Genomic DNA, 16,629 nt, shown 5'->3' on the forward strand with positions numbered 1-16,629 from the left:
GCTTTTTGTATACTTTATATATCTATTATTACAATAAATGCTTTGATCTTCATCATTATGAAAGTCTTGATGCAAAGCGATGTAAAATGTTTATGTTTTATCAACAAATTAAAGCTACATAAAGTAACAGCCACAGAGTTTGATTGTTGGATTAAAGAGATCATAATTTGGAATATCACATCTCACGCTTTGGAAGAATATACTTTGAAATTAGGATATATTTGATAAAGGAAAGTATCATTTAAAATGTAATAGGTTTAATGAAAATTCCAAGGCTTAAATTTGCACACCTAAAGCCAGGAGAGAGTGGGACATTTTGAAGGCCAGGAAATTAAATTCTTCCAAGAATTGTAATAATTAATTGGTAATGAGGTTTGCTCCTCAATTATTTTGTTTATCTGATTTTGACATTTAACTGCAATACTTGGACTGCATGGTATTTCCAAAACCATGCAGCTAAAGGGAAGTGAGAAGGCCCAGTATCAGAAGCTAATTATACTGACTGGACCACGTGGAACAGAAATATAAATCTCAATGCCCCAAGATAACTTTCTCTCTCATTGTTCATTCTCCTTTTCATCTCTCATTTTCATTTCACTCCCTGATTGACCAGCATACATGTTCCTGCCAGGCTCTGAATTTTTGCTAGTCTCCAGTAAAAGCTTTAATTTTAAATGGGCACCTGATGTTAAATCCAGCAGTACCTCAAAGTTGCAGCATTTCAGGATTTTTTGGCTGCTGCATCCACCTTCTAAATATCAGCAGTTATCATTCATTCATGTAATTAATTGTGAATATGATACCAAATTTTAAAGGGCAGATCTTGTAACTTTTTATTTTCTAAATCCAGTCCTTGGTTGACATAGTCAACAAAATAAGTCAGATGGCCAGTTCCAGTAAAATGGCATCCACAGTAAAAATGGAAAGTACACTGATCTCTAATCAAACTGGAGTCAAAAGAAAGGAAAAACCATTTGATGCAATGAACAATATTGTTGCCAACTTGCTTCTGAATTTGACCAGGTGAGTGATCAATTGATTATACATAAAGGTGGGGGGGGGGGGGGGGGGGTGGTAGAGCACCAGTGGATTTACTCCACATCTATTTTCAGAAACATTTATAATGTGCTGCGTCAAAGGTTATTGCAGAAATTAAAAACTCCTGATGCCTAGTGTGGACAGAAGATTTGACTAACAGGAAAACAGAGAGTACGCTTAAGTGAGTCAAGCATAGCAAGTAGTGTGCCACAACTGACAATAATAGCCTCGGGTTTTTACAATTAATCTATGTGACTTGGATGAAGAAACCAAAGGAATAGTTGCTAAATTAGCTGATGACACAAAAGAAGGTGGAAAAGCAAATCATGAGGAGAGCAGATAGAGATGGATGAAGTGACTGGACAAAGAATTGATAAAGGTAGTTCAGTGTGGATAAATGTAAAATTTTCTATTTTGGCAGGAAAAATACCTTTTAACTGCACAGTAATATCAATTTTTGTGAGATTGTTGAGGCTTCATGCAATAATACCTGGGTCAGGTTATTTTTTTATTGATGTGGCAGAAAATTATGTGAACCGATTCAAGATTCAATTTATTGTTATTGTAATCTCTTTCTCTTTGGCTTGGCTTCGCGGACGAAGATTTATGGAGGGGGTAAAAAGTCCACGTCAGCTGCAGGCTCGTTTGTGGCTGACAAGTCCGATGCGGGACAGGCAGACACGGTTGCAGGGGAAAATTGGTTGGTTGGGGTTGGGTGTTGGGTTTTTCCTCCTTTGCCTTTTGTCAGTGAGGTGGGCTCTGCGGTCTTCTTCAAAGGAGGTTGCTGCCCGCCAAACTTTGAGGCGCCAAGATGCACGGTTTGAGGCGTTATCAGCCCACTGGCGGTGGTCAATGTGGCAGGCACCAAGAGATTTCTTTAGGCAGCCCTTGTACCTTTTCTTTGGTGCACCTCTGTCACGGTGGCCAGTGGAGAGCTCGCCATATAACACGATCTTGGGAAGGCGATGGTCCTCCATTCTGGAGACGTGACCCATCCAGCGCAGCAGTGTCATATCACATTAAATTGTTTTTGCCTGTTCTAAGGCAGACAGATTCACCATTGGCAGAAATTGCCTATAGCAAGAAAGAGAAGGAAAACAATCCCCCCAGAATCACTGAATGTCTGTAGATTCGCCTCCAGCACTTCTGCAGCCACACAGAGTCCAGCCAAACCAATGGCAACCCGAGCTCCAGATTTGAACCTCTGACACGGTCAGAAACCCTTCAGCACCTTTGCTTTCGGCACCCGCTCGCATTCCGGTTCCAATACTTGTACCCTTTCAGCCAATTCCAGGCCAGTCTCCAGCAGTCCTCAGCCCGCATGAGTCTCCCAACAGCAGTCTCCAGCAGTCCATGGCTTCAGTGGGTTTATTGCCTCGAGTCACCAGCAGCCTGCTGCACCTATTGGTCTTACAGCCGCAGAACCCTCTTACTGGTCCGCCACCATGGTCACTGTCCTATGGATCGTCTCCTCTGCTTCTCCTGAGATGGGGGATGGTCTCCAAAATTTCTGGTGCCCTCATGGCTGCTGCTGTTCAGAGACCCCGCCATCTTGGGCACAGACTCCATGGTTGTGGGATTTTAAATAAAACTTCAGTCTGCTCCTTTAACAGGCCATTCAAAGCCTGTATGGAGCTGACAGAGTCGAACTGGGCAGTAGGATCCAGTGGGAGCGCAGGGTCCCTGCTCTCTGTGAGTCCACACCAGCGGCAGTGCCGCCTTTTTTTAAAATCATCATATCTGCTCTATCACTTCTCCCTGGCAGTCCGCTCCAGACACCTACAACTCTCTATATTAAAAAAAATGTTTCCATGACATCTCTTTCAAATCTTCTCCCTCTCACTTTAAATCTTGCCCCTTTTGTATTTGTGATTTCTATGCTGGGCAAAGACTTGATGTGCTCTAGCTATCCTTCTCATGATTTTATAAGTTTGTATCATATCTTTGCCCAGGTTCAGACACTCCAGAGACATTGATCCAAATCTATCCAACTGCTCCTTCTACCAAATACTCTCTAATCCAGGCAATATTCTGCTGAATCTCTTCTGCACCATCTCCAAAGCCTCTACATCTTTCCTATAATATGGTAGTGCTATACAATCAAGATAAAGGACTCTGTGGATGCCAAGTGTAAAGCCATCAATTTGTATGCCTCAGTGAACAAGCTGTCAATAACCCAGTTGGACTGGGTGGTTGAACCCTGCGGGGGCACTGTATCTCCACTCCTCGTGCCCTGTGGGTCCACACCAGTGGCAGTGCTGCCATTACAACACGCCACCATTTTCCACAGTGGTGGTGGTGCCGGATTGAACAATGATACAGTCATAGCATTGTTGCTCTAAATTTACTGTATTTATGTTATATCCTGTATTTGTGTGATTATTTTACTGTACTAGTTTAATTTTGATTGCTTTTACTACAGTTCTTCCAGATTTGAAGGGTCCCTCAATATGGATCTTAATGAGATCACCATGAACCTGGTTCCATTTCCACGGCTTCATTACCTCGTTTCTAGTCTAACTCCGTTATACACCTTGGCTGATGTAAACATCCCCACAAGAAGGTAGAAATTTCATTGCTCTGTGTGCTATTGGCATTAGAATTGGGGGCAGACACTCTATGCACCAATAGGAAAGAAAATGATTATTGGAAGCAAGATAAATTGTGTCCATTAGTCTGCTATTTAATAAGAATTGTATTTATTTAATATTCTGAATGTTCTAAAAGCATCCCTTTTTTCAGAAAAAGGGAAAAAAAATGATACTTGGGGAAGAGCTGACAGATTGGACTAACAGTGCAAAAGAGAAAATAATTAAGAATTTTTCATTTGAAGGGAGGGGTAAGATGGGCACATTAAAAAGTAGTTCTGAAGGAGAAGAAAGGCTTTCAGTTTGGAGTTTGAAAGAGAACAAACAATATAATTTAATGCTTGGTGCAGGCAACGTAATATTGCCACACAGGAATGAGGCAAGTAAGAATAGAAGATGTATAAGATCAGGCATGTAAAATGCATGCATTTGACAAGTGAGTAACAAAGGGATTAGGATTTTGAATTAATTATAATTCAGAGAACAAAAAAATAAACAAACGAAGAATGTGTTGCGTGCACGCTACCGCAGTGTGGAAAGAATGACACACACCCAAGAAGTCTAAGACTGATTTATTGCATGGGCAGCTCTACTTATATTCTCTCCTTGCTGCTGATGACAGGAGTGACATCACAGCAGCATTGGCCTCTGATTGGTCAGTATTCCTGCCATTGCTTGTTGTTTCCCATTGTACAGGTGGTCACCTGGGACGAGGTCATTGGCCCCCAAGGGGTCTGCGCAGTCGCCATGTTTGTCGGCCATACCGTGTACCAGGTCGCGTCCCGGTTAGCGGGCTGCTACACCATACCGCCCTCCCCACCCAGAACCACCGATCAGAGCACTGTCCACCGCTTTCGATGCCCTATCTCTGTGTCGCGGGGGCTGAGTGGGGACCGATTGGCTAAAGTCCAGATGTGTTGGCTCGAGGTGGTCGATGGTGAAAGTCTCTTCCTTACCGTTGATATCCAGCACACATGTTGACCCATTGTGTCTGACTACTTTGTACAGCAGTTGCAGAGGTGTCCGGTGTGCCCCCCCCTGAATGAAAACAGGTCTCTAAATTTTTGGGGACATAGGATTTGGCCTGGCCATATGGCAGAGAGTGCAGAGAGACTAGAGTACCCAGTCTTTCCTTCAGGTTTGTCTAAGGCCATTGGGTTCTCTGAGTCCTTGGCGGCAGTCAGGAACTCACCTGGTATTACCAATGGTGCGCTGTACACCATCTCGGCTTCTGAGGCATTAAAATTTTCTTTCAGCGTGATGTGGATCCCCAGGAGGACCCAGGGTAGCTCTTCTACCCAGTTCAGTCTCTTGAGCTGAGCCATAAAGACCACCTTTAGGTGCCTGTGGAACCACTCCACCAACCCGTTGGTCTGAGGGTGGTACACCGTGGTGTGGTGGAGCTGGGTTCCCAGCAAGTTGGCCAGTGCTGCCCAGAGTCCTGAAATGAACTGTGTACCTCTGTTGGAAGTCATATGCTCTGGGACTCTGAATCTCGATGCCCAGCTGGTAATGCGTGCCCTGGCGCAGGTCTCGGTGGTTGTGTCGGCCAGAATGACTGCTTCTGGCCACCTTGTGGAGCAATCAAGCAATCAATCATGGTGAAGTGATATCATGCCGAGCAGAAGACCGATAGTGGTCCTACAATGTCGATATGGACGTGACTGAACCTACGTCACATGCTGGCTCGCAAGTCTTGGGGGGTGTCTTGATGTGTATCTGCACTTTGGACATCTGGCAGAGCATGCAAGTCTTGGTCCAGTGACTGACCTGTTTCCAGAGACCATGCCAAACGAACCCACTGACCACCATTTTGACAAAAGTTATGATGGCTGGGTGCACCAGGTGGTACACTGCATCAAAAATCTGCCGGCAAAATGGGGCGAGGTTTGTCAGTGAAGACATTGTAAAGGAGCATCTGGTTAACAGGAACAATGGCAACACCCTCTAGCCCGAGGACGGAAACCGCCATCCTGTATGCTGGGATCTCAGGGTCTTCCTGCTGTGCCTTAGCTAGGGCTGAATAGTCTATTCCCTGATACAGGGTTTGGACAGACTTGATTGCAGGGCAGGACAGTGCATCAGCCACCACTTTGGTTTTACCTGCTTTGTGTTGAGTATCTGTGGTGAACTCAAACACGCACGAGAGTTGTCGCTGCTGCCTGGCTGACCGTGGGTCCGACACTTTATGAAAGGAAAAGGTTAACAGTTTATGGTTCATGAAGACCCTGAATTGTCCACCTTCCAAAAATTACCTGAAGTGCTTGATTGCCAGGTACGGTGCCAATAGCTCCTGGTCAAAGGTGCTATATTTGAGTTTGGGTGGCCGGAGGTGCCTGCTAAAAAAGGCCAAGGGCTGCATTTGCCCTTCAGTGAATTTCTCCAAACACCCCCTACCACTGTGCCGGAGGTGTCTACTGTGAGAGTGGTTGGTGCCTCTGGCCTGGGGTGTACCAGAAGGGTGGTATTGGCCATTGCATCCTCGGCCTTCTGGAATGCCTTTGAGTCCTCATTGTCCCAGGCAATGTCTTTACCTTCCCCACCATGAGTGTGAAAAGAGGGCGCATGAACCAGGAATAAAAATTAATCATACTGGCAAATTCTTGCAGCCCCTTAACTATGCAGGGCTTGGCAAAGCTCCGAACAGCCTCTACCTTTTTGGGGAGGGGCTTCGTTCCGTGCCTGTTGATTCGATGTCCCAGGAAGTCTATCGTTTTCAGCCTGAACTGGCACTTAGCAGGGTTTATAGTTAGTCTGAATTCCTGCAGTCAGGCGTGCATTAGCCTTAGATGGGCCGCATGCTCTGTATGATTGCCTATGATTGCGGCTGGCAATGAGAATGTCATCCAAATCGATGAATGTGAACGTGAGATCCTGGCCCACCGTATCCATCAGCCTCTGGAAGGTCTGGGCTGTATTTTTAAGTCCAAAGGGCATTCTCAGGAACTCAAAGTCCAAAAGGGGTAATGATGGTGGTTTTAGGGAATGTCATCCAGATGGACTGGGATCTGGTGATAACCCCTGATGAGCAAGTTTTGAAAATACCCATATCTCTTGTAAGTTAGTGGTAAAGTCTTGGATATGGGGCACAGGGTATCTGTCCAGTGGCTTCATTGAGGTGGTGATTGTCACTACATGGCCTCCACTCTCCTGCTACCTTCAGGGGGGAGGACCAGGGGCTGTCAGAATATTGCACTATCCCCAGCTCTTCCATTTTTAAAAAAATTCTCCTTGGTGAGGGTGAGCTTCTCGATGGGATGGCGATGCACCTTGGCATGGAGTGGGGTGCTCTCGGTGAGAGTGTGGTGCCTTACCCTGTGCTTTAGTTTGGTGGAGGAAAACTCTGGTGCCACGATTGAAGGGAACTTCACTAGGATCTGCGTAAATGCGTTGTCGAACAAAGTAATGGAGTCGAGATGTGGAGCAGATAACTTGGCTTCCCCCTGGGGCATTGTTTAAAAAGTCCTGGCATGCATAAAACGCCACCCTTTAAGGTCCACCAGCAGGCAGTGGGCTCACAGGAAGTCTGCTCCCAGGAGTGGTTATGCCACTGCTGCAATCGTGAATGTCCACATGAACCATTTGCTGCCAAAGCAGAGGAGGATGGTGCAGATGCTGGAAGTTCTTATTAGCTTCCCTCAGTGTCGGGCCCAGCTTGCCGTTCTGGGTATTGTTGGCTGAGGGTGGGGGGGGGACAAGACACTTATTTCAGCACTGGTGTCAATGAGGAAATGTCATCTGGACAGAGATTCCCACACATGGAGGAGACTGTCACGATGGCCAACCACCGCAACCATTAATAATGGTTGACCATGGCGTTTCACTGAAATGCTCAGGGTGGGCGCCATTCATGGGCCCCCGCATCCCATCATTGGTGATAGTAGCAGTACTGTTGGTAGGGAGGTCCACTTGGCTCTCTGCTTGCTGTAGTCTTGTTGCCGGCTGTGTGCAGGGCCTAGCATTCTGCTCCACTGAGGCGCTGTTTTCTTTTTACACTCTCCAGAGCACGTCCATCCGGGCTGTGACTTTCCCGGGGTCACTGAAGTCCTTGTCGGTGAGCAAGAGTCAGATATCCTTGGGCAGCTGCTCCAGGAAAATCTGCTTGAAGAGCAAGCAAGACCTACATCCCTCAGCAAGGCTGAGTATCTCGCTCATGAGGGCGGATAGGGTCCTGCCCTCCAATCCGTCTATATACAGTTGCACGGCACACGCGCCATGACAGCTTGAAAGTGCGGGTTAATAGCTCCTTGAGGGCATCATATTCGCCTTGCTCCAGAGGCTGCCACAGGAAATCAACAATCTTTGCTGCCATGTCCTGGTGGAGCGAGCTCACCACATAGTAGTAACGTGTGTCTTTGGTGGTGATCTGTCAGAAGTGGAACTGGGCCTCAGCCTGTTCGAACCACATGTGTGGCTGTGACGCCTGGAAGGTTGGCAGCTTCAATGAAACCGCATGAAGAGCTGCCTGGTCTGTTATCTTCAGGTCTAACTGGCGGTTGGACCTGCTGGGGTCACCAATGTAGCATGTGCGCTACCACAAGATGTGGAAAGAATGAGACACATCCAAGAAGTCGAAATCGAAGACTGGTTTATTGCATTAGGAGCTCTGCTTACATTCTCTGCCTGCTGCTGACAACAGGAGTGATGTCATATCAGCACCGGCCTCAGATTGGTCAGCATTCCTACCATTGTTCATTGATAATCCGCACAGCAGGAAACACCTGGGTTGAAGATCATTGGCCCCCATGGGGACTGTGCGTTTGCAGTGTTCATCGGCCATCTTGTTTACCATGTCACGTCCCAGTTAGCGGGCTGCTACAAATGCATGATTATTGAATCTTGAGATGGAACTCTAAAGCAGTGGAGAAAAAATCCACATTGGTAGAGTGGGGAATAGGAACTTGTGAGTCAATGACATGATATGAAGAAGAAAATGTAAACTCCAGATCAAAGAATGTAGATAATTGAAAAATTTAAGAGAAATCACTTGCAGGTTTTGACAGGAAACAAAACCGATAAATTTACTTGTATGATTAAGGAACTTTTAATTCATTCAAGCTTGATGTCAGTCTTCCAGAGATATCAATGAGGATGTTGAATCAAAGGAGGAAATATAAATATATGAGACGGAAGGTTAAATCAGCTAATTAAACATAGACAGATGTTCAGTATTAGGCCAGAAGTGCTGATACTCCGATTGAACAGAAGGCCAGCTTTCTTCATGGCCCTTTTAAAATTTATTAGGAAAAATGCTGTTTCTGCATTTTTTAAGTACCATAAATACCTGCAAACGTTTTTAGTTTGCATGTAGCAAATATGTGGAGTCCATTTAAAATAAAAAATACAGCAATCAAAATGTGTACAGTGAGTTAAGAGAAAACACAAAATTGACTTTGAATATAGGTCAACTATAAATGATTATTAACTTAATCATGCCAGATTGAGCCTATTACCTGAATCTCACACATGTTCTCTGCACACGTGCGCCTATCTGAGATAATCTATGTGGATGGTCTTCAATACCTGTGTGTCCAGAAACAAATTTCTCAACAGCAACTGGGGCCTGAATGGTGTAATTCAGTGGCCCTCCCCTTGAGAGGCTTTGACCAAAGGCAAGGGTAGGACTCCCATGTGTGCCATTGATTTTAAAAGTTTTTGAATGCCTAGCTGTTCTGAGCTGGTTAAAACAGTTGACAATTAAATAATGAACAGTACTAAGACAACAAAAAAATGGCTAATTGATAACTGTTTTAAGCAAGATAATTAAACAAATAATTTACCTTTACCTTCTAATCTACAGATCTAGAATGTGTATTAAGATCAATGGGGTCTTAGATCATGTGCCATTCCTGGCTAGCACTGGATCAGAGAGGCCATTTTCCTAGCAAGGCCAGGTCCCACCACCCAAAAAAAAAGGATTTCACAATAAATCAAAGTCTTTTCATAACTACTGTCCGTACATAGCCAACAATGTTGTCCCATTTAATTTGCTTCAAGTTAATAATGTCCAATTTTTAATCATATTTTAGAGCAACTACTGTGTACTAACAATGCTGATTAGGACCAATTTCTGTAGATTTTGCATTAAAAGCAATGTTTATTAAATTTGACATAGTATTGCTGCCAAAATACCCTTCACATCCTTTGATTCATTGTCTATTTATTTATTTATTTAAACAGATTGGATCAGATGTTCACTGATGCTTTCAGTAAGGATCACCAGTTGATGCATGCAGATCCAAAACACAATCTGTACCTTGCGTGTGCCCTTATTGTCCGGGGAAATGTTCAGATTTCTGATCTTAGAAGAAATATTGAGAGGTGTGTTGGATATGCTAAAATATTAGTTTTGTTGTTCCTTTGTTAAATTATCACTATTTTGTTTGTAAGTTTCATGCCTGCAATCCAATTCATCGGTTTCCCTCCCATTTAATAAGAACTGAAAACCACATGTGCCGAAAATCTGAAATCAAAATGATGCTGGAAACACTCAACAAGCTGGGGGACACATGAAAAGAGACACAGAGTTAACACTTCAGGCCAAAGGCACTTCATCAGTACTGGGAAAGTGGGGGGGAAAAAAAGTCAATTTTAGATTTCAGAAAGAGGAACAAATGTGATAGAAATCTCTGAAAGGGTAAGTCAGGGTTACTAAGCTCCGCTGCTTTTGAAACCACCTGATAGATTAGAGGCAGACAAAGAGAAAGCAAATTCAGCTGTTGTTGACATCTGAAACCAAAAGGAGAATGTTAGAAATACCCTGCAAATCATGAAGTGTCTGTGGGAGAAAAGCTGGACTAATATTACAATTAGGTAACCTTGCAGCATAACTGGAATACAGAAGAATATAACATTTTGCTTGGTTAGCACTCTGTAATCTGTCTTTTAGTAGATAGTTGTTGAAAGAAATTAAGATAAAGCATATTTTCAACAAGCATGCATTGTTTAAAATTGATCAAGTTATTTAGAATTGTTTGAGGATTATCGCAATAATTACTTCGTGGCTGGAATCTGAAACAATCTGCTAGAGAAATAGTTAACATCAGTAGGAAAAAAAAAGGGTCAGCATGTTGAGTTGAAACTACTCATCTGTCTCATCCAGGTGAAATGTTTCAGCTTAAAACATCCATCGTTCTTTTTCTCCCTCATTACTTCGTGGTAGCTTTCTATATGCTGGTAATCGTATCCAATGGCAACAATTGCATGTAGAATGTAATTACAATTCATATCTGAATAATAAGAGAATCATTTTGATGTTTCCTTCCAGATTGAAACATTCGCTTCAGTTTGTCTCATGGAATCAAGAAGGTTGGAAAACAAGCCTCTGCTCAATACCTCCTGTGGGTCACACACATTCTTTATTGGCATTGGCCAATAATACTTGTGTAAAATCTACCTTCACAGACCTCAAGGATCGCTTTGTAAAACTTTACAAGAAAAAGGTAAGTTTCAAACTCCTCAGTGTGGTGATAGTTTAGTAAATGATGAATGGCAGAAATGTTGTAATACTAGAAGAGGAAATGCCAGCTGTAAATTGAGGTGATTTAATCGAATGACCTACTCCTGCTCCTATCTTCTATGTTTCTATCTGCAGATAGGAGAGATGCAATTGCAAAGTATAATTATTTCCTTCCTCCATGATAAACCTCCCTGATTAGCATTAAACTCCATCTACCTTTTGGTCTTCATGGTTTCATGATGCTCCTAATTTCTTTTCACTTCCAGTTTGCTGACAATATATTAAAAAAAATGGAAGCAATGTTGTTCCTTCCAGCTGCATTCTAGAAATAGTGGATACACTGTTTTTAAGTTGATTCAGTCTCACAAAATTAAAATTCAGATTATTCACTCCAGTACGTGTTTGCCAGTAGATAAATTGTTCTGGAGAGTGGTGACTTTTTATTGTTTTGCAGGGTGCCTGGATAGCACACAAAACTAAGTGTTTCACTGTACATTTAAAAATAAACAAAACTTTCAATTGATATATTTTACTAAAAAAAGTCTAACTTTGATTTAATCACTTTCTTTTATTTCTTTAAGGAATGTACTTGCATTTCAAGTTAATGATCAAATAATATTCAAAATATGTCTGAAGATTTCACTGATTTGTCTTAATTGGTCGAGTTTCATTTTTTTTAAATTTGTCTCCAGTGAAGTTTATCATATCTTTTCAAATCTGCGGTATCTGATGATTTTATGTCTAACTAACGTTGTCAAAGTCTGCGAGGAACACTTCACACTGTTCTGGTGTGGCCATCCTGACAGAGAGAGGCCCAAACATGGAGTTGGTCTGGCAGTCCACAACCGTCTGCTCAGTTCCAATACACAACCTGTCTGCCTCTCGCCACGCTTAATGTCAGTGCGGGTTCACCTCAGAAGTGGCTATCTCACTGTTTTCTCCGCGTATGCCCCAAAGCTGGCCGCACAAAAGGTCGAAAAAGATGCTTTTTATGCTCTCCTGGAATAAACAATCAGGATAGTGCCACAGGGTGACGAAATTGCTCTTTTGGGCGACTTTAACGCCTGCATCAGCTCTGAAAATGCAGCATGGAAGGGAGTCTTATGGTCACCATGGCACAGGCAAAGTTAATGACGGTGGCCTCCGACTTCTTCAGCTCTGCGCCAGCTTCACTCTGTACTTCCCCTCCACATTCTTTGCTGGACCCTCCAACTCCAAGGCCACATGGAAGCACCCATGTTCACGCCACTGGCACCAGCTTGACCACATCATCATCAGAAGGAGGCAACTAGGTGCTGTCACCCACTGTCGCAGCATGCACTCAGCTGACTGTAACACTGACCTCGCCCTCGTATGATGCAGAATTAAGTTGCAACCCAAAAAGTTCCATAGGGGCACCTCAAAACCACAGTCCCTACTCGACCCCACTGTCTTTAAAGACTCTTAATCGCTCAGAGCAGTTCAGGGAGCTCCTCCGCAGCCACCCTGCACTGTGCACGGTTGATGAACACCCCAACAACAACTGGATGAAATTGAAAAGCTCTGTTTCTGCTCAAGCAAAAACCGCTTTCGGAATCCAGAAACGAAACCAGCCTGACTGGTTCCGTGCAAGTTTCAATACTGTCCGAGAAAAGAGCAGCCTGCCAAGCACTACAGCAGGACAAGTCTGCCTCAAAGCTGGCAGCTTACCAGTCTGCTAAGCAGAAAGTTCAAAGAGCCACCAGGACTGCGATGCAGGAATACTGGAGAGATCTCAGCACGCGCATCGAGAACAGTGCGAATAGCGGCAACGTCAGAGGGATGTACAGCGGAATCAAAGAAGCTCCAGGTCCAGTACCTAAGAAAACTGCTCCACTCCATGTTCTTGACCGGAGTCTCCTCACAGACATTGACTCTCAACTCCACCACTGGGTTGAACATTACAGCTTTCTCTATGCAACACCAGTTGATGTGGACCCTGACATCATCAACAACACCCTGCTGCAGTTACCTGTCCTAGCGGAGCTAGATGCTGAATTTACCATCACTGATGTCAGAAAAGCAGTCCACTGCAAGAAAAATAACAAATCACCTGGAATCGATGGTATCCCCACTGGCGGCGAAGCACTCGCCTCCGACCTCACAATACTATTCAAAACCTGCTCGCTCCACAGTTGCATCCCCAAAGATCTGCGGGATGCGAACATTGTGACCCTTTACCAGAACAAAGGTGTTCGCTAAGATTGCAACAACTATCATGACATCTCACTCCTCAGCCTTGTTGGCAAGATACTCTGTCGTGCAATCCTCCCCGCCTGCAAACCATCACCAACAGAATGCTGCCTGAAAGTCAATGTGGCTTTCAACTATCGATATGGTCTTCACCTTCCGCCAAGTGCGAGAGAGATGCATCGAACAACGCAAACTCCTCTATGTGTGCTTCATCGACCTCACCAAGCCTTTGACTGTTTGTCGCTCAGGCCTATTCCATCTCTTAAAATGTCTTGGCTGCCCTGACACACTACTGTCCATCATCATCCAGTTTCACAACAACATGCAGGCTACTGTCCAATTCGACAGCTTGAGATCAGAAGAGTTCCCAATCAGAAGAGTGGCATAAAACAGGGCTGTGTACTCGCTCCAATTCTTTTTGGCATTTTCTTCTCCGCCCTTCTGCGCCGTGCCTTTCCAGAAACTTCAGGCATAGCCCAGCACACAAGGAGCTCCAGAAAACTTTTTAATCTGTCACTGCTCTGGGCCAAGACCAAAATCAGTATTATGATTCACGAACTTCTCTATGCAGATGATGCTGCCTTCGTGGCTCACTCCCAGCCATAGCTGCAAGCGTTGTGCAACACATTTGCATCTGTCTGCACTGAATTTGGTCTGAAAATTAGCCTGGGCGAGATGGTCTTCTTTAGTCAACAAACCCACGGCACTCCATCAATTTCCATCAAAGGGTCAGTGCTTGCCATCATAGAGAAATTCTGCTACTTGGGCTCCACTATAACAACAACGAACTCACTTGACGCACAACTGGACACACACCTGGGAAAGCATCCACTATCTTCGGAGGCCTGCGTGTGGGATAACTGGCACCTCTCCACCAAGTTGAAGATCCAAGTCTACGAGGCCTGCGTGCTGAGTACTGTTCTCTACGGCTGTGAATCCTCGGTCACATACAGAAAGCAAGAATACCGCCTTAACGCATTTCATTTCTGCTGCCTCAGATCCACCCTAGGCTACTCATAGTGTGACAGAGTCACAAACATCCAAGTCCTGGAGAAGACTGGAAGTATGGACCTCTACTCAATCATTTGTGCTTGGTGCCTGCGGTGGACTGGCCACATTATCCATATGGAGGATGGCTGATTGTCCAAAGATGTCGTCTACAGTGGGCTACCATATGCTCCCCACCCTGTTGGCCGCCCACGTCTTCACTACAAAGATGTAATCAAGTGCAATCTCCAGTCATTCCATGTCAATCATACTGACTGGGAGGACCTCACAAAAAATCGCACTGCATGACATTCCACTATTCACAATGTGCCAATAACTACAAGAAGTTCTGTGAGGACAGAAGAGCTACAAGGTACCGTGTTCATCTTCGCTCGTGAAGGGATGGGCCGTGATGAAGATGATGATGTTATCAAATGTGACCAAAAAAACTTTGCTTTGGACATTTGATAAACTCCATGTCTTGCTCACCTTGTAGATTTATCTCCCTTCACATAAAATCGTGCATTTATAGTTTTATTGAGGCAAATGCTCGTGAAAGAAATATTAGCCACCTTAAACAACTTCCCTCTATGAAACTGCATTTATTCTTGCTTAGCTGCCGGATTCTGATTACAAAAATTCCTCTTTATATCTGAGCATGAACTCGCAGGTAGAGAAAGCTCATTAATGGACAACTCTTGTTTCTGTGCCAGATAATATATTGCATGATGCAATAACTTTTATCTAAAACCATTTACTGCAAATTAACACGAGTGATATTTGGTGGCAAAAGTATGTAGAAAGGAATCTTGAATCTTATTCTGAAAACATGGAGACTGCAGATGCTAGAATAAAATCGATATGGAGGAACTCAGTAGGTTGAGCAGCGTCAATGGGAGGAAAAGAGTGTTGGTGTTTCAGGTTCAAATCTTTCATCAAGATGGAGAGCGCAGAGGGGAAATATCCAGAATAGTGAGGATCGGGTGAGAAGGATTGGACAGGGGCCAGTAAGGAATTGATTAACTGGGAGCAGTGAAGAATAACAGATGGGTAAGGTGGAGTTTGGAGACAGACCATTGATTGGGAGGTGGTGACTAAGAGACTAGAGGTGAAAGGGGCCAGATGGAGGAAACAGAGTCTTAATGCGTCATTGAATCTTGTTCTTTTATGAGGAACTATGTTCAGCATTTTAATATCTAGGTATTTACAAAAAAATAGTTCTATAAATCCTGTCCTAATCAATGCTTATACGTATCTCCAACATTGCACTTCCATATTAATAGATGATTATTTTAATCATGCCTCATGTTAATTTTGTCATTTCAGGCCCATATTCATCACTATCTCCATGTGGATGGATTGGAACTAAGCTGTTTTACTGAAGCAACACACTCTTTGATGTCACTAATTGAAGAGTACAACCAACTGGATGTGACTAAAGGACAAATAATCAACAATGTTCCTCGTATTTCCATTGCAATGTAAAATAATGGGTAATGAAATAGTGGAACTACTAAAACAATAGTAGACCCTGTCGTAATTTCGTGTTGTATAAAATAATGGGGTATAGACCTTGAAGATGTATTGAAAGTAACATAATCGTGTGCAATATAAAATATTTCTGATGATAAGGCTTAAATTTTTTGATGGTGCAGTTTTTCTGTATTATTGCAATATTTATGACAAAGTATTTCATTATTCTGATAAGTTGGTGGATGATATTTAACAGAGGGAGCTTGGAAAGTGACTGTTAACTGATATGATCACTGAATTGGCCTCAATCTCTAAAAATTAGGAAAGATTAATCAGAATCACCCACTCCTCTTGTATAGAATTGTATGAAAAACTATGGAAACGATGCCTGATTATTTCATTTGGACCTATCCCTAGCATTAACTGTTGAGTTACTTGAATAATTTCCATTCTGTTCACACTTTGCAATCTTAAATGTGGAAAATAACTACTTTTATAATATAGCAGTGGACAGTTGGTGTCCAACATATATAATGCAACAGTGTTAATAACCTTTTGGAATGAGCACAATTTGAAATGAATTAATTCAACCACTGGATTACAGTATGTAGAAATGGATGTTTAGCATCATCAGTTCAACATTTTGAAAGCTTGATATTTCAATGGTGTACATTACATCAATTTAAATGAACACTTAAAATAAGTTAAACTACTTGAATTTATCAGTGCTGTGAACTCAGTATATTTGAGCAAGCTTGATTGGATGTAAATAAAATCCTTTCAGGATTTCATTAATTTTTTTGTAATTTATATCTCATATTTACTTAAATTAATGAAATTGTAATTGTTCTTGAACAATTTGTTACAGAAACA

The 16,629-nt window shown here is 43.2% G+C and overlaps 1 protein-coding gene across 1 annotated transcript in view; it reads left to right on the forward strand.

Moving 5' to 3' along the window:
• Positions 1-15,922, forward strand: part of tube1 (tubulin, epsilon 1) — a 45,682-nt gene extending 29,760 nt beyond the window's left edge. The window contains exons 8-12 of the mRNA XM_069886828.1: positions 851-1,023; positions 3,461-3,601; positions 9,807-9,947; positions 10,894-11,068; positions 15,610-15,922. Of these exons, the coding sequence (XP_069742929.1) occupies positions 851-1,023; positions 3,461-3,601; positions 9,807-9,947; positions 10,894-11,068; positions 15,610-15,768 (789 nt within the window). The 3' untranslated portion in view covers positions 15,769-15,922. The remainder of the gene's footprint in view (positions 1-850; positions 1,024-3,460; positions 3,602-9,806; positions 9,948-10,893; positions 11,069-15,609) is intronic.
• Positions 15,923-16,629: the final 707 nt, after the last annotated feature.

Source organism: Narcine bancroftii, chromosome 6 (assembly GCF_036971445.1).
Source record: "Narcine bancroftii isolate sNarBan1 chromosome 6, sNarBan1.hap1, whole genome shotgun sequence".
Classification (NCBI taxonomy): Eukaryota; Metazoa; Chordata; class Chondrichthyes; order Torpediniformes; family Narcinidae; genus Narcine; species Narcine bancroftii.